The 19,434-nt window shown below is 38.9% G+C and overlaps 1 protein-coding gene across 1 annotated transcript in view; it reads left to right on the forward strand.

Annotated features, from left to right (window-relative positions):
- The first annotated feature begins 850 nt into the window (after window positions 1–850).
- LOC139934356 (rifampicin phosphotransferase-like) overlaps window positions 851–19,434 on the forward strand; it is a 40,595-nt gene continuing 22,011 nt past the window's right edge. The window contains exons 1-16 of the mRNA XM_071928548.1: window positions 851–1,344; window positions 2,789–3,054; window positions 4,061–4,132; window positions 4,836–4,952; window positions 10,957–11,131; window positions 11,819–11,862; window positions 13,123–13,259; window positions 13,755–13,902; window positions 14,020–14,084; window positions 14,585–14,721; window positions 15,053–15,109; window positions 16,260–16,348; window positions 17,434–17,561; window positions 17,735–17,805; window positions 18,206–18,270; window positions 19,111–19,181. Coding sequence (XP_071784649.1) covers window positions 1,093–1,344; window positions 2,789–3,054; window positions 4,061–4,132; window positions 4,836–4,952; window positions 10,957–11,131; window positions 11,819–11,862; window positions 13,123–13,259; window positions 13,755–13,902; window positions 14,020–14,084; window positions 14,585–14,721; window positions 15,053–15,109; window positions 16,260–16,348; window positions 17,434–17,561; window positions 17,735–17,805; window positions 18,206–18,270; window positions 19,111–19,181 — 1,894 coding nt within the window. The 5' untranslated portion in view covers window positions 851–1,092. The remainder of the gene's footprint in view (window positions 1,345–2,788; window positions 3,055–4,060; window positions 4,133–4,835; window positions 4,953–10,956; window positions 11,132–11,818; window positions 11,863–13,122; window positions 13,260–13,754; window positions 13,903–14,019; window positions 14,085–14,584; window positions 14,722–15,052; window positions 15,110–16,259; window positions 16,349–17,433; window positions 17,562–17,734; window positions 17,806–18,205; window positions 18,271–19,110; window positions 19,182–19,434) is intronic.

Genomic DNA, 19,434 nt, shown 5'->3' on the forward strand with positions numbered 1-19,434 from the left:
TATGCATGACCGATCGCTAAAATGGACCACCGATCGTGTTTTATCACCGCTCGCTAAAGTTGATCACCGATCGCATAGGACCACCACCGATGACAAATTTGATCACCGGTTGCAAAAGACCATCACCGATGATTAAATGCCTTTTTGGCGTTCCATAGTCAAAAACCATTATTCTCACTTGGTGTATGGAGGTTTCTCCATGGTGTATATTCTTGCTTTTTGGTGTATCCCAGCATGCATTAAATAACAAAATTTGGGCTCAAAGTGTTACCGAGTTTTGCAAGAGAATAATAAAAGACAAAACACCCTTTTTGCATTTTTACTTTGTGTGCGTTCAGATGCCCAATAAAAGGCTTCAGCTGAAGTCTTCGATTATTTGAGTGAGAAATTACTTTTGTTCTCAAAAACTACGTTACTTCGCTAGCCTTTTCTTTGATCCTTCCTCCACATGGTTTCTCACTATGTTTTATACTATCAACAGCTCTCCATTGCTCGTTCCAAGTTTTATATATCCTGTGCCTCAATGCCATTCATTCATGCCAGTAGGCCGTTCCATTGAAGGACGTCTTTACACAGGCATGACGAGCATATTTTATTTACCATTCCTCGCTTTTTCTGTGTGCTTATTGTCCCCTTCTCTTTTTACTTTTCCGCTCGACTGCCTCTGTGAATAATGTGCTGGTTGGGTTGTTTGGGTTGTTATACCATTCCTCAGTTTAGCAGTAGTGTCGACAACTAACTATATTTTCTCAATGTTTGTAAGTTTATAAACAATTTTGAATGGTCGCTTACAATCAAATTTGCATGTAGCAGTAGCTTGGCAGACTTCTTCGATATCTGTTACATAACTTTTAAATACATCAGCAGCGTTAATAACTAATTTATCTTGCTATGATTCTAGAACACTAAATAGAGTAGCAATAAGTCATACACACATGACCCCCGATTCCCACTCCAGTCATCAGCCCTACGTGAACTTTGAGCTCGAAATCGGGTTTACACTGTGGTAGAGATCGATTTTCTTCTATTGTGTAATCAACACACACTTTTGATGATCGTGACTGTGCACTGCCCAGCAAGACCAACAACAACATGGAAGCCATCTCGCTGGTTCTGTGGATTATTTTATTTCCATCGGTTGTTTGCATGATCGTGTTCCTCTTTACTCGACCTCAGACTGCCAAAGGAAGATGGTTTTACCTCAGATATTTGTATATGCGCTGGTTGGTGTTTCTTGCCAGGCGCAATAGTTTGACTCTTGGTAGACGGTCAAGAAATTGTCGATTGATGATGGTAAAAGCGAAGGAGATGATGCTACTGGAGTCAAGCAAGTTAGACTCGGAGGTGAGTGGAAGGGCAACGCCGGAACTATATGGCGCTATTTCAGGGCCCACAGGGGGAACACCACTTGTTTAGGTGGCTAATGTGGTAAAACGTCCGTTTGCATCTATCCTAATCAAACCCCTCTTCCTACTTTTATCAGATTTGGTATAATGACGTGAGTGTAAAAGTTGCCTTATCGCGTAGGCCTACGTGGAAAATAGTTTTATAAAACTGTTGAGGTTATTACTAATAACATTAAAGGCAGTGGACACTATTTGTAATTGTCAAAGACTTCACAGTTGGTGTATCTCAACATATGCAAAAAATAACAAACCTGTGAAAATTTGAGCTCAATCGGTCATCGAACTTGCGAGATAATAGTGAAAGAAAAAAACACCCTTGTGACACGAAGTTGGACACGTTTAGATGGTTGATATCGAGACCTCAAGTTCTAAATCTGAGGTCTCGAAATCAAATTCGTGGAAAATTACTTCTTTCTCGAAAACTATGTCACTTCAGAGGGAGCCATTTCTCACAATGTTTTATACCATCAACCTCTCCCCATTACCTGTCACCAAGAAAGGTTTTAAGATAATAATTAATAGTGTCCACTGCCTTTGATGCCTATGAGGTGTAACATTTGACCTCAAATTGAGGTGCGTGGGGGGGGGGGGATGGACATCATTTGGTTGTAGTCCTTCCACCCCACACCCAGTTTGCTGCTGGATATGGGTGGAATAGATGGGACACCATCACACCAGACATGCAACACACATGATTCCCATCCCACCAATGCAACCTTTATGTGGGAAAGTCTTGGTATATTGCAAAACATTTACTATACCGGACCCCACCATCGCAATCCACCCTGCCATGGTGGTATAGTGCACGGAGATTTATACTTATACACCTGTGGATCAGGGCCTATAGATAAGTTTCAAAAATAGACCCCCGCCAAACGTTTATCAGCTAGTCACACCAAAGTTCATCCAGCGACAAATTTGATTATGCCTATAGTTCACCGCTTCTCCGATTGTGATCTTTTGAACTTAGTTTGTGGAAGTTATTGAAACACAGCATGATGGGTACTTTATCTTTAGCCGATAACCTCGGTGCTTACTCCGATATGACTGACACGTCAAGATAAAAAAAGACAAGTTAAGATAAAATCGCCAAAAGAGGCCATCATTTTGTTGTTCTTTTTCTTTGTTTATTTGGGCTATTTGTTTGTTTGTTTGTTTTATTCTCGGTACTTTCTCGAGTTATGTGGAAAAAATTAACACCACGGGCAAATCACTCTGGTGGTATTCGAACCCACGACCTTTGCAATGCTAGAGCAGAAAGTACTCTCAGAGTATATACAGTGGGAATATAACCTTGCACAATGGTGCAGGGGCAAACAAACAATATTCCTATTACAGATACAAAACTTAACATCTACTTATTGTTTTGTTTTAATATACAGAATTATAAATCACTCTACATCAATGGTTCAGATGTCAATGGCGACCACCGTGTAGTAGTCCGTCTGACTAGTTTACCGGGAAACCACCAGCAAAGTGAAGTTTGTTTCTTGCTTCGTGTACGGGGTATCGGCGATCTCGTCTTACCAGGACACCCTTCCTGTCACTTCGACATCGCCGAGGGAGATGGTTTCGCTGCGGCAGGCCTGAAATGCACCGTGGTCGAGCCGCTGAGAATATGGAGAATTAGCTACAATGGAATGTGCCGGTAAAGTTTGAGATTTATAAATCATAGGCCTAGTCTCTGAACGTGTCACACGAGGCAATTTACAGGCAACCAGTGCCAGGCAAATCTCCAATACGAGAACCTGCACACATTTGAATGGCTATAATACAATTATTGAGAATCGAAAGACATTGTTCGAAAAATCACTCATTTGCCAAAGTGGTAATGTAGCATACAATGTAGTTACGGTGTGATTATTCAGTTTGCGTATAGACTATTTGACCTTTAACTTTACAACACAACACACGAGAAAGACGTACTCTCACAAAACAACCATTTTGATTGTGCATAGTTCGTTGCCTCCCTGCTGGTGAACTTTTGAACTGATTGTGTTTGACTTGGGTTGTAATGCCTTGAATCGCAGCATGATGGTTACCTTATCCTTAACCGATAACCCCATCGCCAACCTGTCCGATTATAATCGGACAGGTTGGCGATGGGGTTCACTGGTTAGATATTAGAAAGTCCTGCAAGAGTATAGACCCAATTCGCCGACAAATTAACCATGTTTTTGTTGTTATTGTTCGTTTCTTTTGTGTGTTTTTTGTTGCTTGTTTAGGCTGTTTGTTTATTTGCTTGTTTGTTGATATATTATATATATATTTTGTTTTATTCGGTACCGACTTTTCTAAACACACCAAATGAGACTTAGCTATCGGCGTCTTGGTCGACTCTGGCGTAGGACACATACGTACCCTCGAAACAAAATGGCGTCAATGCAGAGGTCAATACAGTGACCTTTAATACCTTACAAATCATGCTTTCAGTGGCGGTGACAGACTTTTCTCTGTTTGCAGAAATCATTTCTAAACATGCACGGGTCAAAAACGCCAAGACTGATTGAAACAATTATCGATGGTAGTTGTTTATGAATAATATGTATGTTGGAGGAGGGGGTGCAAGTTGACACCCCTCCTGTTGAGCCACAGCCATTCATCTCCGTTATCCCCTTCTCTTCAAAGGTTTTTTGCTCTCTTTTTTCTTTCAGTGTTGGTGTTAGAGACACATCAGATGAGCAAGTTGACGAACGTCCGTTGGTTCATGTCCGATGCACATTGTTGTAAGAAATTTACCATTAAAGACCCTGGACACTATTGGTAGTTGTCACTTGGTGTATCTCGACATATGCATAGAATAACAAACCTGTGAAAATTTGAGCTCGATTCGTCGTCGGAGTTGCGAGATAACTATGAAAGAAAAAACGTGACCCTTGTCACACGAAGTTGTGGGCTTTCAGATACTTGATTTCGAGACCTCAAATTCAAAACTTGAGGTCTCGAAATCAAATTCGTGAAAAATTACTTCTTTCTCGAAAACTACGTCCCTTCAGAGGGAGCCGTTTCTCACAATGTTTTATACTATCAACATCTCCCCCATTATATACTCGTTACAAGTAAGGTTTTATGCTGGGACTCGAACCCACACTAAAACCCACACCTAAATATTATATGAGTATAGCACACATGCTATTGCCATCATGGTTAGACTACAGGACTTGTGCTCATGAGGTTGTGGGTTCAAATCCTCAAGCTAACCGCTTATTTCACAATGACTAGATTAGCTATTGTCATCTATAGTTAATACCAAAAACGTTTTATTATGCAAATCGTAATCATAGGCTTAAAACCAATGTTTGTATGAGAGAGAGGTTGGCTATTTGCCAACTTGGTGTTTATATCCCCTTTTTGGGAGTTTGCAGAGTTCCTTTGATGGGGAGATCATCTAAACATCCAAATGAACACAAATATTAATCTTTGTGACAGATGGAGTGCCTTCACGTCTTACTTTGATTTCACCACCGATGTCCATCCTCACCTGGCAGCCGAGAATCTCGCGACAAACCCGTCCTCAAAGAATGATCTGATTGGACGAATAAATAGGTAGGCCCATATTATACGAGTTTGTTCTCTGTACCTACTATAGACTCGACTCAAGTCGAACTTTCGTAGAGTCCTCATATCGTGAAGAGCTTTATTTCACTACTTTGCTATGCGCCCTCACGTGGCCAACAAAGTTTGCTATGTTCGGTAAAAACTAGTTATGGGCCCCTGTCTTTATCTGCAAGGATAAAGACATGCTTGCTTTCCAGAACCAATGATTTAATTGGATACTATCATTCCATTGGAAAGTGTGCAGTGACCTAGCTTTGGTCCGGGTGACGTGTGGCAGCTGCACTTTCGGTCGTCTGCTTATGAATCTAGGTGAAAGGTGAAGCTGGATGGGGATTGACCTAGGATTGAGGCCACTCCTGAGCCTCGAAGTGTGGCGTCAAATGTTCAGGCTATGTTCGTAAGTCCGATTCAACTCTCTGGATTGGCAATTACTTGAGGGCCCACGCAAAAAAAAAAAAAACTCATCAGAGCTAGCTCTCTGTATTGCCGTTGACTTTGGTAATTAGCACGAAACCCGACTTGAACTAAGTCTATTCTCTACCCGGTTTAGACAGGCGCTCTAGAGTCGCGCCGCACCAAATTATTAACTAGTTTAACGTGTGAAACAGTAATAGGAACACTGGCTGGGAGTCGAATGATCGACTGTGGCATTCGTTCGGAACGTCTTGGTTTCAGACGTCGATGTGGAAACTTTTGTTTTTCCACCTCGATTCGCTCAGTCATAATCTATTTGGTTCGGCGCGATGGACTCTGTCGCCCCTGTCTGAGGTGGGGTGGATTTCACAAAGAGCTATTATGACTAGTCTTATCTCGAGTTAGGACCAGTTACTCATCCTAACTTAGGACTATCCATGCAATTTGTATATCTCCTAGGACTAGTCCCTAACTCTTTATGAAATCGACTGCTGGGTGTAGACTTTCCTGCAGGGTGGCGGGGTTTACGATTGAAGCCTATAATTATTACTTGTTCATATATTAAGCTTCTTTTTTTTTTTTCCTTTTTTTTTCTCAATATGCCGGACTTTATACAGTTTTGAATCATTGTAGTTGATCTTTAAATGAACATGGCAATGTTATTAAACAATTTAGTCCAATAATCAAGGATTCAAAAATTTCATGACATATCTACAAAAGTGCAATTTCGAACAAACAAAATCATAAAAATGAACAAAAAACAAACACGAAATAGGGTTTCACTTTCACTATCCGCACGGTAGTGAAAGGTTCACGAGCAATTGTCGGTGTTATTATTGATGTATATATCATAAAAGCATTGAACACCCTCCTTTGGTTTATTCTTTCGCGCATTTTTTTAGAGTAGATATTGTGCATCTTAACAAAGCTCTATTTTATATCCTTTAAACATTTTCTTTTTATGAATACTCTATAGCTATAGCAGCTTATACTATATGATGTTCTTGAGACCTGGCGACTGATCTTAATTAAAAGTAGATTCAGCAAGCTATATAGATGTAACATACACAGTTTACAAAGCAATATCCCCATTATTGGTAACTTGTGCTTAAAGACACTGGACACTATTGGTAATTGTCAAAGACCAGTATTTTCACTCGCTGTATCTCAACACCAAGTAAGGTTTTATGCTAATAATTATTTTGAGTAATTACAAACAGTGTCCACTGCCTTTAACGAAATATAAGTATCTGTACCGGTGTTATTTGCATGTAACTTGGAAGTTTTGCAAAGAAACGACCGATATAAAACTATACCTGGATAAAGTACAACAAGAATGACCCAAACAAAACAGTTGCCACTATAAACTTATTCAAGAACTCTAAAAAATTGTAGCTTGGTTACAAAAATGTTATACGCGTCATAAACTGCATTCAAAATACATGGTTCGTGCACATACTGAAATAACTTTGGTGCCGTTTGTGGGTAGACACCTAAAACACTGTTGAGTGCTTCCCAAGTTATCGTTGTTTTGTCCCAATGCTACCAAATTTCATTCAAAGTGTGAGTAACATATTATACCACACACAAAACAAACTTCGTCAAATTTCATGATCTACGCTGAATGAAAATAATATCGTGAAAACATTTAATACAAATGCTCCAAGAAACAAACCAATGAAAAACCAGAATATTAAAACTTATGCCACTATTCGTCAGATATCTCAGTGTGTGGTTTACTAATTTTGTGTTGTTTTGAAAAGTTCTCTAAATCTTGCGCTGGATTTTATTTTACCGTGCTTACAAATTTGAGCTATATAGGCTCTAACGTTATCACTATGAATGATATCATACAAGTTATCAGGACATGCGCTTTACTCTTAATATTTAGCAACCTATAAACGAATACACATAGTGCTGCTATCCATAGTGATGCCGTAAGCCACTGATGTGAATAATTAATTGTAAACTCTATGTCTATGACATTCGAATTGCCGTAGAATTTGAGTCTTTAGATGCTTTAAAGCAACTAACAATTTCGAATACACTTTGTGGTAATTATCATGCAGGCTCTGATAACAGCTGCTAAATTTGATATCACCATTTCGACTACGCTGTAGTGAAAACAATTTCGTTTAATCTGCAACAAAACAGTGGTGATAAAAAAGCAGGTTTAAATCGACACCACCTAAGCATGTTTGTAAATTGCCCAGATAATCTCACAAACGGCATGTGTAATCGAAGCGCCAGTGCACATAATTTGACAGCTACCACGACAAGTCCATGAAATGGTGTGGCATAATGCAGTAGTGGAATGAAAAGTCACGAGGAATGATAAAAGTAAACTCGAAAACCAAGGACAATTGACCTTGGATCATAATAGGAGTTAACTAGAAAGGAAAGGATCAAAAATATTAGTCCTATTTGTTCTATTTCCTCTGCTTGTTTGCTTGCACCACCACCGCATCCCACTGTCAGTGCCTCATGGGGTACAGAAGCCATGGGTACCAATGCACCGATGATTATGATGAAGATGCTACACTCCCACATGGTCAGTTCAATTTGCCTGCAGTTTGAAAAAGTCGAATAGGATATTAACTTTCGCATCTCTGTGTTTCGTTGACGATGAGTGCACTCTTTACAAGAGTGAGAAATGGTACAAAAAAAAAACAATGTCTTTTTAGTCAATACGTTTTGTTTCGTCTGCTTGAATACATCAACAAAATGTTTATTGTTTCTTGATTTGCTTATTTCATCTTACCTTTTTGAAGAAACGCGAGAAAGGCCTATCAGGGTCAAATTGATTCCAGTTTGTTGCTGGAACTAACTAAATTTTGGGAATGATAATCATTGCCTATTTTAAAAGTAAGCTCTTACTGTAAATTCTGTTTGCAGACACAGCGGACTTAATCAGTCGGTTTAATACGTCCAGCCTTTTTGCCCGTATAGTTTTTATTTTGATCTGCAAACAAATATATATGTTGTTATGGTTTTATCAGCCTACCGAGGTACTAATACACGCAACTTCAAATGAAACATAGGTACCGAAACTTCTTAAGGAGAACACAATTGCTTAAACGCAACGTATAACTTGAAGAACTAAACGAACGGAGACGCCAACCTCCATACAGCTACTGGCGATCATATCCTTATCATACAACAAGTAGACCATAACATAATTAGCGATTGTGTTTTGTTGATCGATACTTGTGGCAGGACCTTTAGTTATTTTGAAGTTGAAATTGTTGACACTTTTGGCATTGTAGCAGTTATAACCCTACCACACGCAATAAAACGGGAGTACCCCAAAAATAATGAGAAATACCAGGTGTTTCGAGTTTGTACAAACAAGCTATAAAGGAGAATACCCCCCAAAATGAGCAATGGCATGTGTTTTGGCAAGGTTGATTGAGCTGCGCCGAAGGGCAATAACAATGTAACATGCGTTGTCAACGAACACAAAAAAAAGTAGTGGAAAACACGCTCGGGGGCATGGACACGTGGCATAAAGGGTCTGGTATACGTGTGGTATAATGACTCTGAACATTAATAGCAAAACAAACTTCAGTGATAAGAAGTAGGCCTACAGCAGCTAGTCTTGGATGGTATGTTGAATTGAAAAAAACACAGTTCCCTTCGAAGTACAATGGTAATGGAAAAATATATGTTATCCTCAACAATATTTAAAAAAAAAATAGCTTCGTTACCGCGGTAACGCTTCTCGGATCATGCATTCATGTAGAGAGTATTATTTCTGTATGGAAGTAATCGCTCCGGAGTATCGGCGATATATTATATAATAAAAAAATAATAAAAAATAAATAAATAAAAAACGCGACCGACAAAAAGAAGTGGAAAACTTTAAACGTTCACACAGGTTAAATTCGTAAAGGAGTCGAACGGTTCCAAAAACCAATTAGGTATATAGGCCTATACATTGCCTGAAGACACTTCAGAAATCAAATTCAGTTCAAAATAGCAATTCCAGTATCATCCCACGAAGTAATATATGCCTGTGATATTTTTTTCGCAGGTTTTTTACCAAGTTTGTGTACTGGGGGAGGAAAATTAAGTTTCGACGACCCTCTTTAGAAGAACATCTGAAGTAGACTACCAGCCAAATAATTTGGCTGGTAGTCTACTTCAGATGTTCTTATCTGAAGTAGACTACCAGCCAAATTATTTGGCTGGTAGTCTACTTCAGATGTTCTTCTAGAGAACATCTGAAGTAGACTACCAGCCAAATTATTTGTTCTTCTAAAGAGGGTTTATGAGACCCAACACTTGGTGTCCCACATCAAGTATGCCGCCCACGCATGCGTGATAAGTCGATGAGAAATACTCAAAAATTTAATAAACTTAACCAAGTCTGTTGAGCATTCTCATTGTGAAACGTTTTGCATAATGAAAGAAAGTGTTGATATGAAATGATTAATTTATGCCATTCATTGTGTGACCTAGCACGTGTACGCATTGGTTATGCTTAATGCGTAGAGAGAAAGTACACTCCGATTTACCATACCCAGATGGTTTTTCCTGTGTATTAAAGCAGGAAAGCAAAAGGACCTGGCAAGAGAAAATTAAACAAATTTGTAAAAAAATGGTGGACAACTTTATTTATACGGTATAATATTCTACATAAGCTATTTTTTTATCTAAACTTGAATATTTCTTTCGTAGGATATCACATTGAAACTACTTTGATCTTCTTTTGTTAAACACAAACACAAAATATTTACTTGAAGTGCTCCCCGAGTACATTAATTTGTCGAGACTTTGTGGGTATTTTTCTCCTGCAGCTGAGTTGATGACTTGATATTGGCTGTCATCGCTGATGAAACGCGCATGCGTGAAGAGCTAAGTTGGTTGCGAGGGGGGAGGGGGTCGATTACACATAACGTTGTTATTGAAGTTATGAATTCGGAGAGCCGATTCAGCAGCCACAGCCAGGAACCGGGGCAAACACCGGGGCGAACCCCTTTTCTTTTTGAGAAGTGCACTAAATTATTTTTACGTGCGTTACACTTCACACGTGACCAACGGCTTTACGTCCCACCCAAAGGACGTTATGAGTGTCTTGCTTAAGGACACAAGTGTTTCGAACCCACACTCTGCTGATAAAAAACACCAGAGTTTGAAGCGGGTGCTCTTAACCGCTCGACACTAAAACACTCAAACTGTCTCTTCAATATCAGGAAATGTATTAGCTTTAAACAAATTATAATAATGTGAGATGAACATTACCAATGAGTTATACACGTTTTCCGTCCGTCTAATGGCTGCCGCAGCATTACCCCCGTGACATGTAAATCTGACAGGCCGGGGCATCGCAGGGTTAAACTATTCAAAATATGATATCCTTTGCTATAAGCCGTCAATGATGGTATGCAAATTATATTCTACTGATAGTCTTCAGAAAGTTAGCTTTTTTAAGTGGTAAACGTATTGTCCCTAATCTATGTTCTACTTTGTGTTTCTTTGTTTGGGTCGGCTGTCTTCTAATACGAATACACTGACAATCATATTACTGTTGTTATTTGTTAAATTTGATTACCGTTGTTCCTTTTTGACGTGGCAGTAATTCTAGCCATCATTATGAGCAGTTTGGAATGATCCATGGAACTGTCCAAGTTGGAGGTAACGAGGAGACTACACTGCTCTTGCGCGGTGTGAAGACACTATCAGGTGGACCAGGATCGGACCAATGGGATGAGAGCATACAGTGTTACGTCATCAACTACATTGTACAGGAGGTTGGTCAGAAAAGAAATCATGTTTGCTCCAGAACAATCAGTGTGATTGCTGCTATATGTATGAGCTAGCTGGAGAGCACTCCATTAGTACAATTTTAACAACTTGAATTATCAATTTTACTTTACGTTTGAATGTGCAACTTGTTTAGGCATGCACTGTATATCCTCCTCTTGTCATCAGAACTTTGGGTTTAAATTGTGTGTTTTTTTTTTTAATAATACTTAAAGGCAGTTGACACTATTGGTAATAAAACAATTATTGGCATAAAACCTTACTTGGTGACGAGTAATGGGGAGAGGTTGATGGTATAAAACATTGTGAGAAACGGCTCCCTCTGAAGTGCCATAGTTTTAGAGAAAGACGTAATTTCCCACGAATTTGATTTCGAGACCTCAGATTGAGGTCTCGAAATCAACCATCTAAACATACAACTACGTGTGACAAGGGTGTTTTTTTCTTGAGGTACACCAACTGTGATGGCTAGTCTTTGACAATTACCAATAGTGTCCACTGCGTTTAATATAATGGTACAGCTTTCGAGAACGTGTCCTTAACTTGTGAACGTGTCATCGGAAACAAAGAGGAAGTTAATTTGTGAACTGTTAGTTGCTTTGGTAAAACCAAAAATATGTGTTGATAACTCTTTTTCAGAAATACAATACTCGTATTTTGTTTTTCATTTAAAGGATGGAAAGTGTCTTCACGTGGGCGCCTACTACGATGGGAAAAGGTAAAACAATCCTACATCTATATATCTCTATTGGTAAACCAAGATAAACTGCCATGTCAGTTTGCGGTCTGATTACCATCATGTGCATAGCTGTGATGGTTACCTTCAGCTCAGGTAGTAGTTCAAAGCAGGACGGTTTCTTTCAGAACTGAGAAGTCTCCCGAATTTCGAAAATCTACTCCGCGGTGTAGTTGAATATAACGCAAGACAAATTACTCAAAAGAACATATTAATCTACCCACAAGATGCACGCAAAGCCAATACTTATACCACATGCAATGCCCCAAATCCCAAAACGAACATAGTTATTTTTGTGCACAGTTGGCCCGTGCAGTTGAATAGGTAGTTAATGCCGATCAACTTGCTTGAAAGTGTTTCCGAGAGCTTGCGGAATTAGCAAACATGAGATACGTATATACTTAAACAATTATAATTTGGTGTAACCCTTACACCGATATGCGAAAGCACTGAATACTCAAAGTCAGTTCTGTGAAGAAAAAAAAATCATATTATAGCTCGAATAGAACATGAACCTACGACCTTTGCCATCAGATGTCTTACCAACCAGACCACCGAGATAGGCCGGTAGCTAGAGGCAGTTCGAACCATGTTCACAAAAACCTGTGTTATAGCATACAGCAGGTATCACAACGATACACTTAAATTTGCATCAAAGATAATGAGTATTATTTGGTTTACCATTACACCGATGCAGTCCTTTCCCGACCTTTTTTTTTTTTTTTTTTTTCACAGTCATATTACTCAGGTGGGATTCGAGCCCAAGACGAATTATAAATTCTAGAACTCTGCAATTTAAAAGTAGTTGCCTTAAAGACACTGGACAGTCTTCTCACTTTGTGTATCTCAACATATGCATAAAATAACAAACCAGTGAAAATTTGAGCTCAATTGGTCGTCGAAGTTGGGAGATAATGAAAGAAAGAATACTCTTGTCACACGAAGTTGTGTGCGTTTAGATGGTTGATTTCGAGACCTCAAATTCTAAATCTGAGGTCTCGAAAGCAAATTCGTGGAGAGTCTTTTCTTTCTCGAAAACTATGTCACTTCAGAGGGAGCCGTTTCTCCCAATGTTTTATACCATCAACCTCTCCCCATTACTCATTACCAAGTAAGGTTTTACAATTGATGGTGCGTTCGAGACGCCCGTAAATAGAGTGCTACATACAAATTAAAGTTTTACATTATGTTTTATCAATTTCAGCTATCTAAACCCCACTTTGAATATTATTTTCTACACAGTGTCTCGTTCTCAGGGTTTATGACCAACCCGAATGGTTTTATACACCCAGTACGGTCGGTATATTTACCCGTGTGTCAACTGATGGGGAATTATAACGAGCTGCCCAAGACATTCTCATTCAGTGTTCGTTTTGAAAGTAGGTATCCCATTTTCCTGTCAAAAGTAAATCAGAAAACTCCGAAGTACCATAAAAGTATCGGGCCAGAATTTGTTAACCTGGTGATGAGTCCGATTTGCCATGCTTATGTTGACGTCAGAATGACCCGTTTGTGGTCAATATGACCCTAAACGGGTCACGTTGATCACAAACGTGAAAGTTTGACCTTAAATGGGTCAAGCAACCCGAACCATGAAATGAGTATAACCCATAATGTTAATTTTCCATGTAAATTTGAAAGCTGGCACTCCCTTCAGACATGGACCACTAATATCATTGAGTTGGTATTTTATGCAGTGTTCATTTTGACTGTTGAATCCCATTTTACCAAACGAAGGGTCCAGTTGTTGTTGCTTTTTGTGTGTGTGTTTGTTTGTTCGTTGTTGTCCTTGTTTTTGATAAGTGCTCTCGTTGGTGAGGACAAACCTATTTCGCAGAGGCATTTATTAAACCAGACCCGTTGTTTTCTCATAGATGATTCAACTCTAGAGATACAAACTAAAGTTGACAAGAGAGCCTACTTCAACCTGGGCACGGACCAGAGCATGAGGGTATGTGAAGCTATGAGTAGCTACCGGGTCAACGGCGTGCAGGCACGGGGCTTCTGTCGAACAATGTTCAGGTAAGCATGCAACCACTTTAAGGCATGGTATTGATATTTAAGATGCGTTTCAACAAATACGGTTTGAACAAGATTGTTTTTTTCTGTTCGGTTAAAACACGTTTGTTATCTCTACAGATCCGACAATGCGAGACCGAAATCTCATCCCATCCAAGAGAGATGTCAACTTTGCAAGGAGCCAGGTTTGTGCGAAGAATACTTAAAATAATCAAATCCTCATTATTAACTAGTAACCAGCTTTCGTAAGCTAAAATTAGCAGTTGATGGACAACTGTTTCTTTGTTTAGTTATTTCAGTTATAGCAATACAAAACTTTTGTTATAATCATATACAGTAGCAATGGTTATATAAAAGCGTAAAAAAAAAATTACCGCGAAGTTATGTTGAAAAATAAAAGTTTTATTGCCCTATGTTTTGAATCTGAGGAGCATTACCGCGTAACGCTTTTCAAATTGTGTATTAGTGAGTATTCGAAATCGGTCCACCTGATTTTCGGCGATATTTAAAAATCTGGAACACGTTTTGAAATGACTAGAGATTAGTTTGATTGTGAACAATCTACATTTAGGATTAAAACAATTGAACGGTTCTTATAAACCCAAATGTATACATTTCCCTAAATGATTTTTAGAATCTCAAATAAAATGGGGGTACTATTATACTTTGACCCGAACATTTACAGCCGAACTCTGCGGGGCTGATCGAGAAGCTTTGGTGCTACCTTTAGGGGCCTCTTCGTGTCGAGTTGGTTCAATGACCGGTGGCAAAGGCTCACAACTCGCCATGCTGATAGAGCTCAAGAAACATCGACAGGTGGAGGTGAGAAACAAAACCAGAATCTCAGTATAGACATGAGAGGATGTTTTTGTATTGATGATAGAAGATGCCTATTGTTCTACCTTTTACATTACTTATAAGCAGACATGCGAAGAGATTGCATGAGCTACACGCTCTATATTCTGGGAATGGAGTCGGAAGAAAACTTCCACCTTTTTGTTTTGGGACAAAACTATTTAGTACTTTATGTTAGACTCATACAAACATATTTTAGTCAAAGGAGAAGTTAGAAAGATTCAGTCATATTTTAATCACAACTGAAGGACTGGCGTTAAATCTACTGAAGTTAGATTGTTTTCAATTGTCTTTACAGTTTGAAGTTCCAAATGGCTTTTGCATAACAACCAAGGCATTCAATCAGCATATGGAGGTAAATATTTGTGATGTATTTTGTCTGAATGTTATTTAGAAAGCATTTAAAGGCATGGACACTATTGGAATTTACTCAAAATAATTATTAGCATAAAACCTTACTTGGTAACGAGTAAGGGGAGCTGTTGATAGTATAAAACATTGTGAGAAACGGCTCCCTCTGAAGTGACGTAGTTTTCGAGAAAGAAGTAATTTTCCACGTATTTGATTTCGAGACCTCAGATTTAGAATTTCAGGTCTCGAATTCATGCATTGAAAGCACACAACTTCGTCCGACGTAGCCTTGATCAAGGCTGTTGTACTGTTCCCCGGCCCGGTTCGCTGCACACGCATGCAGTGCATACACAATGTACATTACCATACATTGTACAGCGAGAACAGTATAGCGTAGTCGTGAGTACGGTCGTGTCTTTCTACTTTCAACCTCGCACACGTGGCTCAAACAACATTAGGAAGTACCCATGTACCGTAAGTGTACCGTAAGTGTATCGTACACAGATGGTACATGTACATGTACAGTACTTATGTGGCTGTACACGTATTATATGCACTGTGTTATGTATGGGGTGCGCTGGCTGAATTCAGTGATGGGGACTGGGATTTTGCAGGTCGCGGCTGGCTGTAGCGCCTTGATCAAGGCTACGTCCGACGAGGGTTTGTTCATGCATTATTCTCTCGCAACTTCGACGACCGATTGAGCTCAAATTTTCACGGGTTTGTTATTTTATGCATATGTTGAGATACACCAAGTGAGAAGACTTGTCTTTGACAATACCAATAGTGTCCAGTGTCTTTAAAAACAAACGTTCTGTATGACGGTATTAAAGTTAGTTTGATGTTTGACTTCGGACTTTGGACATTCGTATAGGTTTGTGCAGCGAATACCAACGTTGCTTTTGTCGATATTGGACATTGGACATTCACATTTACTGTCGTCAAATACTATTTGTAGGGGGTCTTCTGTTTTGTATGTTAAACCATAATTTGTCTGTTTGCTCTGTCGTATTTTCATGAGGTTGATGATTGTCACAGCCCCGTGATCTATATGAAATAGTTCTTCATAATTATAGTAACTTGTGATTAAATTAATTTCAAATTCAAAAAATACTTTAAATAAGCATAATATGTTTTTCATTTGATTTTTTTAGGAAAATGAAGACTTGCGGACTGCCATAAAGACTCTCAGCGAGGTGTCTTGTGGGATACAAAATGGCGACCTGAAATCGGCCTGTGAAAAGTAAGTCACAAACATATAATATATCACATATTTACACATAACTTACAGGGTTTACAGAAGGTAGTGGTGAAAGACTTCTCTTGAAATATTATTCCATGAAATGTTTTACTTTTTGAGAAAACATTAAACATTATCAATTCTCGATATTGATTATTACGGATTTATTTTAAACACATGTCATGACACGGCGAAACGTGCAGAAACTAGGGTGGTTTTCCCGTTATTTTCTCCCGAATCCGATGACTGATTGAGCCTTAATTTTCACAGGTTTGTTATTTTTATATATAAGTTGTGATACACAAAGTGTGGTGAGCCTTTGAACAATACTGTTTACCGAAAGTGTCCGATGGATTTAATGCTTGCATTTTGTTGTCACGTCAAACCTAGTCAGTTTACTGGTAATTACGGGTTTTTTTAAGAGTGTCGTTTTTTGTTGGAAATAATATGTAAACCACCTTTTATCTTTTGTTTAAAGGGTGGCTGCAGTGGGTTTTTTTTTTAATTTAAACGATTAAACATGACTTTTTAAACCTGAAATATTTTTTGAAGTTTTGTATTGAATGCGCAAGTATTTTAAAAGTGGTTTTCAAGAGATTAGGGGAACCCACCCCGCCCCTAAAAGGGAGCCTTCATGTGACGTCATGTCGGGAACCCGAGCCGTCGGGTCCCCTGGCTGTGTGCATATAGAGACGTGTGCATTGTGTGGCCTGGTACCTAGGCGCGTGTAGTTAGGAATCAGACTCCTTTTGCCGACGATATGTTTGAATTCCCGACGTGACGTCGATGGTAGGGGGCGGTAAAAATCCACAAAAGGGGGGGGGCATGACTTATTCGCTAATTACGCAAGTGAGATATGTCGGGGGGAAAAAAAAACACATTTTATTGATGTTCAATACATATATCAGAAATAAATGACAGCAAAATTAACTTTTATTTTAATTCACTGCAGCATCCCTTTAAAGGTGCTAGTAAGAGCTCCCACTGCAGGGTGATGTGTATTTTTTTTATTTTTTTATGCAAATAGCAAATATGCATTTATCGTGCCCGTATTTTGTCATTACTTTATCTTGTGTTAAATCCAATAGCACGGTTGCACTGATCAGCAAAACCGAGATATCAGACGACATGAAAATAGTTATCTCCCGCCAATTTCATGAGCTGTTTACAGAAAACAAGGACGGCCAATCGTTTGCTATTCGTTCTTCTGCTGTCGGTAAGTTATTCTTTAGAAAGTTGAGTCCTCTGTTAAGATGCCTTAAACCCCCAAAGTTGCATTGACCCTAAAATATACCGTTAGTGTCAACCAATTCAAAATGAATATGCAGTAGCCTAACAAAAACTATAAGTTTTTCTCTCATTGTTGTTTCAATCTCCCTCGTTTTTCAGGCGAAGACACCCCCCTGATGTCGGCCGCAGGACAGATGGAAACATATCTGTGTATAAACACACTTGAGAAGGTATGACCATTACGATACTCCTTAAAAAAACATATCCCAAAACGTGTAAACAATGCTGATAGCTAGATCACAGCACTTCACAATATTACTATCTCTGTTCGTCAGGCTTGGACCAATAAAAGTTCTCCTGTTGTTCGGTGATCCGGGCTCACTTTTATAGAGCTGCTTAAGCATAATATATTGTTTAACAGATTTCTGCTAAGCAACAATGAGCAGGATATACCAGTCACAATATACATTAGAAATGTTGTTAAAGGATCCAGTTTAGCAGCTCTATGAAATTGGGCCCAGCCCGTAGCATCTGCTGAATCAATCAATTCGGACATACGGCCTTATTAAAAAGAAAAATCGACATATCTATAGAATATTAGACATTGATCCTATTCTCTTCTCATTTAAGATCTTCACGGCTGTGCAGAAGTGTTGGGCCTCACAGTTTTCATTCCAAGCGGTACAGTACAGAAGGTACGAGGTGAAGACTCGGTTAATGCGTGCACGTTATTGTAAATGTTCAGCCTTTCTCACTGATTTCTCACGGCCATTTATGGGAGTCAAATGGTTGACTCCCATAAATGGCCGACCGTGTTCGTTCGCAGAGTAAAAGGAAAACCGTGCAATTTCGATTCAAATTTGTGTGGATCATTGTATACTACTTTTAAAAGATCTTTCCAGCCATATGCATTTCATAACAAACGGTTTCAAACGCTTTATAAAGATCAACTCGTCCGATCCAAGGCATCGTGTTCCTTTAAATATAATGTGTAAAGTAGTTAATTTTAAAAGAGGAAAGATTCGCAGTTGTAGACCACATAACATCATAATGAGTTAACAGTATGCTTTTGTGGATAGGCTTGCAAAATTGAGAAAAATCTACTTAAATGCTCCAAACACTATTGGCAATTACTCAAAATAAGTGTTAGCATAACAACTTACTTTGTAGCGAGTATGGAGAACTACATGTTGATAGTATACAACGTTGTGAGAAACGGCTCCCTCTAAAGTAACGTAGTTTTTGAGAAAGAAGTAAGTTCCCACTTTAAAATATTTGAATTGAACTCGAGACCACGGGAATTTGAGCATCTGAAATCACACAACTTGTGCCATTTTTTTCTTCCATCCCTTGCAACTTCGACGACCAATTGAGTTTATTAAATTGTATGCATATGTTGAGATTCACCAAGTGAGAAGACTGGTCTTTGACAGTTACCAAAGGTTCACAGTGGTTTTAAATGTCGGGATTATATTTTAGGGTGTATGTATTATATGCACTTGAATCACTTTTGTGCAATGTTGACTTTTCTTCAGACAGTATGGCCAAACTGTGGAGTCGTCAATGGCGGTTGTCGTGCAAGAAATAGTTCCGGCTGAAACCGCAGGTAAGCATGTAGCCTTATGACGTCACACTTCGAGGGTCGTGACTTACGCCAGATACCAGCCTTTAGCGGACCCGTATAATTATGATAATCATGGGGACTGAGGTTCAACAACTGAAATTGAATCCCTTACTCTCAAAGATTGATTTCTTAATTGCTTAAACCAAAGTGAAATTCATTCGTTGCTGATATTGTTTATATTAGTTTCATAATTATGGCTAAACCAACAAGCACGTATTATTTACTTTGTATTTCA

This window comes from Asterias amurensis, chromosome 3 (assembly GCF_032118995.1).
Source record: "Asterias amurensis chromosome 3, ASM3211899v1".
In the NCBI taxonomy this organism is placed as follows: Eukaryota; Metazoa; Echinodermata; class Asteroidea; order Forcipulatida; family Asteriidae; genus Asterias; species Asterias amurensis.